The sequence below is a fragment of the Gymnoscopelus microlampas genome (assembly GCF_963454915.1).
Source record: "Gymnoscopelus microlampas genome assembly, chromosome: 19".
In the NCBI taxonomy this organism is placed as follows: Eukaryota; Metazoa; Chordata; class Actinopteri; order Myctophiformes; family Myctophidae; genus Gymnoscopelus; species Gymnoscopelus microlampas.
Genome location: NC_139956.1, coordinates 40742763 through 40749945, shown reverse-complemented (window position 1 = coordinate 40749945; position 7183 = coordinate 40742763). Strand labels below are relative to the sequence as shown.

At 43.1% G+C, this 7183-nt stretch overlaps 1 protein-coding gene across 1 annotated transcript in view; it reads right to left on the bottom strand.

Annotated features, from left to right (window-relative positions):
* Positions 1 to 261: 261 nt before the first annotated feature.
* The window catches only part of ablim2 (actin binding LIM protein family, member 2), a 146289-nt gene continuing 139367 nt past the window's right edge, over positions 262 to 7183 (bottom strand). The window contains exon 24 of the mRNA XM_084043719.1: positions 262 to 3448. Coding sequence (XP_083899845.1) covers positions 3335 to 3448 — 114 coding nt within the window. The 3' untranslated portion in view covers positions 262 to 3334. The remainder of the gene's footprint in view (positions 3449 to 7183) is intronic.

Sequence of the window (7183 nt, the reverse complement as noted above, 5' to 3'; positions counted from 1 at the left end):
CATTTACATTTATATTAAAGAATGTAATGTGGTTTGTAATTTACACTTTTGAATACTTCATTATTGTTTTAAGCGTGTATTTTTGAAAAATGTTGAAGTATTTGTATGAGCAAGTACTTCAACTCAAGTACAGATCAACTTCCACTTATAGTTGTAGTTATACTCTGACACAAGTACTGGGGTTGAGTACTTCGTCCACCACTGGGCCATCAGCCGGGTGAAGCTGTAAAAAAGTGAAACTCAAGCTCCATTCTGACCGGGTTGTTTTGAATAAAGCACTTTAATAGCAGATGGATATTAGAAATCAGAAAAGAGACAGAACATGACAGTTTTATGACAACAGTTAGTGTGTTACTGACAGAAGGAGCAACATCAGATCGGATATATTTACTCTGATCAAAAATAAAAACTTGATATGTTTTTTAAAAGAAAAGGAAAAGAAAACAAAAAAGGCTTTTTCAACGGTACTATTAATTTGTTTGACACTATGCCTTGTTTGCCACTAAAGGCTCCACAAAATCCTTCCCTTAATATTGCAAAATAAATAAATATCTAAAAACAAGCTAAATGGAAGCATCTGAACTGGGTGTTTAATTTGACGTGAAATCAATCAATCAATCAATCAATGGGTCAATCACTCAAATCAAAAAATACAAATTGAAGATGGATTCGAACTCACACAAATGACTTTTTTTTTTCAGACATTTCTATTCTGGGAGGTTGTCGGATAAAATCCCAGTCTTCCATTCCCATGCACAAACAGCATTATTTTTTTACACCATGGCTTGTATGTAGCAAACCTTGGAGACAAATATTATTTGCTATATGTCGTGTAATATGTTCACATACAATTCATGTTAGTTGGCAAGTCGGTTTTGCAGTCCGTAAAAGAAGCGAAGCCCATGTATTATTTTTTTCCCGCCCTGTCTAGGTTGTGTGCAGCTTTAACGCAACATTCGCTTACAAACGACATGAAATATAAAGAGTTAAATCTCTATCTGAGAAGTTATAGCACAGTTATAGTATCTATAGTTTTTTAAAATCGAGCGAAGACCTCACATGTGATGCTTAGTTCACGCTCCGGTCGCACGTCGGCGTCGCTCGCCGTAAATAGGTCGATCTTCAAGCTCACAACGCGTCACGGATGAGCTTGTAGATCGGCTATGTTTGGCACGCGACGCCGTCACACGACCAAGCATAAATCGGGCTTTTAGCTTAAAATGCTGCTGCAGGCCTGTGTAAGTGAATATGGTGCGTTAACGAGATCAGCATGGCCCTGGACATCGCTCACGTGACATAAAAAAACAAAAACAAAAAAAAGAAAACACAATTCTCTCAGCCACATCTTTGTTTCATGATCCTTCCAGAAGTCAAAAATAGCTTACAAAAATAATCTGTCTTTTTTTGTATTTTTATTTTCATTTTCTGTTGATGTGAATGCATGTCACTCCGGGCGATGTGACCAATTTTGTAGACCCTGAAACCGCTTCTTTTGTCTCACTATGGGGGACTCATGAACGCTTGTCACAGTTATGGGGGCCCCTGCCTGTCCTTGTCTCTCTGTAAGCCCCTTCACCCACCCCACCCTCCAGGCTCTCGGAAGGCGTGCCAATTCACGCGAGGGGCTTGTGTAAGACAATGGACCGTGTTTACCATATGAGGGTGCATGTGTCGAAACTACCCGCTGAGTCGTTCCAATCGCACAGGTTTCTCTCACTCCTTTGTGTATTTATTTTGACATGAAATACAAAACATGAAAAAAAGAAGATTATGATAAGGTGCTCTGACAAGAGTTTTGAAGGAAAAGATTGCGGTAAAAAGCCCCCAAAGTGTGGTTTCCTGTCCCCTGCTGTCTTTGGCCTTGACGCGCTAGCATAACAGTGTACCAGTCCAAAGAATATGTATATATAACGATAACAAGGCTTGTAGATAGTGAGTTAGAGGCTGGTATGAGATTGGCTACGGTCGGTCGGAGCGGGTTGGCACAAAACAAAACGCTATCCAGTAGATGGAGAACGAGGCGAACAACTGATAAGGAGCGAGTGAGAGAACGATAAACCTGCGGAAAAGTGCTAAACGAGCTGACTGTGAACGAAGAAAAGAAAAAACCTGATCGACGTCGTGAAGCATATCGCTCAAAAGTGGGGAGTGGCACTGCATAAAGGCTCGATATACTTATTAACTACGATGGATGCCGATCTACGAGTAGAGTGGCTATTTCCGCTATTTCCGCGACACCGTCGTACAACTAAAGCCCCTGACCCAGATGTGCACGTTAACCACATAAACCCCATATGGTTGACCGGAGTCCCTCAAGGCTCTATACTAGTGTCTTTTCTGTTTTATGTTATTGTGGGGAAAGCTTTAGCTGAAAATAGCCAATCGACAAGCTTGTTGTGAGCTTGTCGATGTGGTTAACAAACGCACCCATTGTTTTTACGGCGGCTGTAGCCACACTGGCGGCGTCAGTTGGACGAGTCAAAACCTGTCGACGCGTCTTCCAGAGCTATAGGTTCTGTTTTGGAGCGTCGACACATGGCACAGACAATTCCGGAAATGAGTTTTGAGCGACTCAGAAATGTAGCGCCGACTGACTGTAGCGCTCGCGTCGGTAAACGCTTTCAGCGAGTCCACGGCCTGACGTATAAATCTGGCTACACCGCACTGTGGTGCGGTGGTCGAAAAATGCGATGCTAGAAACTGTCGCGGAGGAAGGACACAGCGTGAGACATTATAGAAAACGACGTTATTTCTGCTTTGCTCGGGATGCGCTAAGAGATAAGAGAGTTTGAGATGGAGGCTTGGGTGTGTGTGTGTGTTGGGGGGGGGGGGGGGGGGGGGGGGGGGGGTGTACAGTATGTGGGTGTGGAGGGGAGAAGAGGAGCGGTGACTCAGGCCATGCAAATGCGGCCCCTACCTCCCCCCCCTGCTAAGGTTTTCATCAGAGTTAACATTCACACCACATCGCATCACAAAAGAGAAAAAAAATACATCTAGGGCGGTCCCAACAGGCCCGGCGTCTGCCGTGCTGGGGCGTCCCCCCCACAGAGCGCCGCCACGCTCCCTCCCGTGTCTCCGGGCAGACGGCGTAATGTTGCGGTAAAAGTGGTTCATGACGATGCATATATTGTATATACTGGGGTATAGGTATGGGTTGTCGTTATTGTTGTTTGTGTGTGTGTTTGTGTGCGTTTTTAATATTTTCTTCCGTTTCTCTCAGCTCCCTCGAGGTTCGGGGACGGACGTTGTTTGTTTGTTTGTTTGTTGGTTGGTTTGTCGCTCGGGCGTTTTCGCTTCGTGGTTTCCTTCTCCCTTTTATTTGTTGTGTTTTTTTTTAGAAAAGGCGTGCTTTCTTCTTCATGTCGTTCTTCTTCCAGAGCGCCATGCGGTCGAACTGGTCCAGGGTCACCCCGAACACCTGCATGAAGTCCTCAGGAGACAGGTGTCTCTGGAGGGGGACACACGACGGAGACAACAAATAAAAAACGGAGACACGTTAGTCCAGGAACACAATAATGACCGTATTCACACGGCAGACTTAAACAAAAAAAAACGTTTTGAGTTTTTTTTGTAAATGAATGCCCTACTTGATCATAATGTATTACAGCGTCACAAAAGCATCAAAAGTAGCTGATCCACAAGCTGGAAAGTTAGACATCGTTTCAGCCCGATCAGAGTAAAAAAACATACAGGATACTATACATACATACAAGTATAAAACATACGGTATGTGAAAAGAAATGAGTAGAAAAATCACACAAAAAAACATTCACAATACTGTATGTGAATTACGTTATATACCAGGATTTACTTCCTTGGCCTAATTAATCTGTTGCTGATCCATCAAGTGGTCTGGAAGATTAGACACACACACACGCGCGCACGCACGCACGCACGCACGCACGCACGCACGCACACACACACACACACACACACACACACACACACACACACACAGACTACATTCAGTACTTGTTAGTAAGTCCAACAACGGCGGTACAGTGGCCTCACCACCATGAATAATCCTCTCTCATTCAAAACGTCTTCCACTGAATAGGGAGCCTTATATATCCTACCATCCTGCAAAGCCCCCACACGTCTTATTCATCTCATTCACCTTATTAAACTTTATTATGTACACTGATATTCCCCCCCCCCCGAGCAGAGGGGGACCGACCGAAGCCCAAAAGTTCCTCCAAAGAGCAGCTCAGAAACCACCGCAAGCGCTCGCTCGCCCGCCCCGCCACACGGAAAGAGCCCCGTCCGTTTCATTGCCTTCCAATCCGCGCTTGAGGTCTAAGCGCACACCAAATCGAATTCTACGCCTCAGAACCTTCGCCAAACAAGAGCGAGCCCGTCCAACCAAACCAAACCCGACCCCGCCCCTGGCTTTGGCTCGCGTTACAAACACTCAGTGTGAGCCGTCTGTAAAATGTCAGGAAATATACTGTGGAGCATGGAAGCCCAAAAACACGGATGGCATTGATTTAGGAGCGAAGGGAAGAGAGTTTTTCATTTTTTGCATCCCTGTGGCGATATTGATCACAAATCAAATACGGGCTGTCGTTTTGCTTCAACGCCAATCACCTGGTTTCCAGTGGTGTAAAGTAACTCAGTACATTTACTCAAGTACTGTACTTGAGTATAGTTTTGAGGTATTTTTTACTTTTCCATGTTTTTGTACTTTTACTTCTACCCCACTACATCTCAGAGGCAAATATTGCACTTTTACTCCACTACAATTATTGGAAAACTTTAGTTACTAGTTACTTTGTAGATTTTGATTGTTATTACAACACATACATTAACCAATTCAGCCCTAAATACATTTCGGCCATTTGAAAATAGCCGATCACAATGCGTTGTAGATCTGCTATTTTCAAAAGATTTGTATACATTTGAAAACTGCATAATGAGTACTTTTTACTCTTGGTATTTTAAAGGGGCTACACCATGAATTAAAAAAAAATATATTATATATAAATATTGCCCCCTAATACGTTTTAAACAGGTTGTAAGCCTAAAAACCATCCAGATATTTTTTCTCACAATCTGACTGTCTGTCATTCCAAGCTTTTTCAGCTGCAATACCAAAACGTCCTATTGGGCAGGGGGGAGCTACTGAGCAATTCTGTCTGGCCATCGTCAATGCAAAATCTGTGCAAGTGACATCACTTGCACAGCCATTCTGAAATGGCCTGTTCAGACACGCCCATTCAGGAAATCCATGAAATGAGCATGAATGACTGAATGTTAAAAAAAAATATTTTTTTGGGTACAAGAGACACTGGGGAGCCCAAAAAATACTAAAAACCAAAAAAAAAATGAAATTCATGGTGTAGCCCCTTTAAGTATATTTTGATGCCACATTTTGAACACAAGCCTTTTACCTGTAACAGAGTATTTTTATATTGTGGTATTGCTATTTTACTTAAGTAAAATATCTTGAGTACTTCTTCCACCACTGTAAATGTGTCATGGACACATAGTAAGTGTTGTTAAAAATACAATGACAACAACACATAATTGCAACACAGACTGCCAACACATTTGTCACAAACACTGACATAGACGACACATTGGAGCCACACCGTTCCCATGTGGATCCCCAGATTCTTCCCTTTATATCGACTGATTTATCATTTATTGTGTTGAAAGTTCTTTGGGGGTATTTTGCAATGTATGGTTTGTATTTGCAGCTGTTTTTCTATGTATTTGCGCGTGCGCCCCAAGAAGACTTAAGTGGTTGATATGGCACCAGCTAATGGCTGATCCTTGATAAAAAAGAATCAAAATCAAATCAAAATCAAATCATAAAGCTTTATTGTTCGAGACTTCTCTATTCTTGCGAAGGACCAAAATGTCCTGGCAGAGATGGAGGACATTTTTAAAGGGGTTAGGGTAGGGGTAAACTCTTGAGTTTCAGTGGTGGAAAAGGTACTCAGATATTATAGTAAAAGTAGCAATAACATAATATGAAAATTTAAGTTACAGGTAAAAGACCTGTGTTCAACATGTTAATGAGTAAAAGTACAAAAGTATTGGCATCAAAACATACTTAAAGTACCAAAAGTAGAAGTACTAACATGTTTGAAAATAGCAGATCTACAAGCTCACAACGCGTCGCGGTGCAACGCGTTGTGAGCTTGTAGATCGGCTATTTTCAAATAGCCTAGGTATAAAATAGGCCTAAAGTGGTTAGAGTATGTTTTATAATGTAATAAAGTAACTAGTGACTAAAGTCTTCAGACAATTGTAGTGGAGTAAAAGTACAATATTTGCCTCTGAGATGTAGTGGAGTAGAAGTAAAAGTACTGAAAATTGGTAGTACTCCAATAAAGTAAAAGTACCTCAAAATTGTACTCAAGTACAGTACTTGAGTAAATGTACTTAGTTACTTTACACCACCGTTGAGTTTACAGTGGGGGGGGGGGGGGGGGGGGTTGCACAATGGATGTCGTCAGCGGAACATCCTCGTATATAGCTTCGGCGCGCGCGGTACTACGCTAAGGCGTTAGCTGTTAAGAAATAACACAGATGGCTGAAGAAACTGCTGAAATCGCCCTGCGGAGATAGAGTTTTTACTGCCTGTGGACGCGCCCCGGGGGACGATGACAACACTCCACGCTGGAGCGTATCGAGTGACAAACCGACGCACTATATCATGCGAGAAGTATGACCTACGAATACGCGCACGCACGCTCGCTCGCACTCACACACACACACACACACACACACACACACACACACACACACACACACAAGCTCACACATTTGAGTGCGGATGCAGGGGAAGGGTATGAATCAGCACCTCATAATTCAGACTGTGGTGAGCGGAGGACACCGATACGATGTGCCAGAAACGCATGCGTGCACTCGCACGCACGCACGCACGCACGCACGCACGCACGCACGCACGCACGCACGCACGCACGCACGCACGCACACACACACACACACACACACACACACACACACACACACACACACACACACACACACACACACACACACACACACACACACACACACACACACACACACACACACCAGTGGTGGAAAAAATACTCAAATGTTTTACTTAAGTAAAAGTATCAATACGGCAATGTACAGTAGAGGTCCTCTGTTACAAGTAAAAGTTTGGAATTCAAAACGTACTTGTGTGAAAGTACAAAAGTATTGG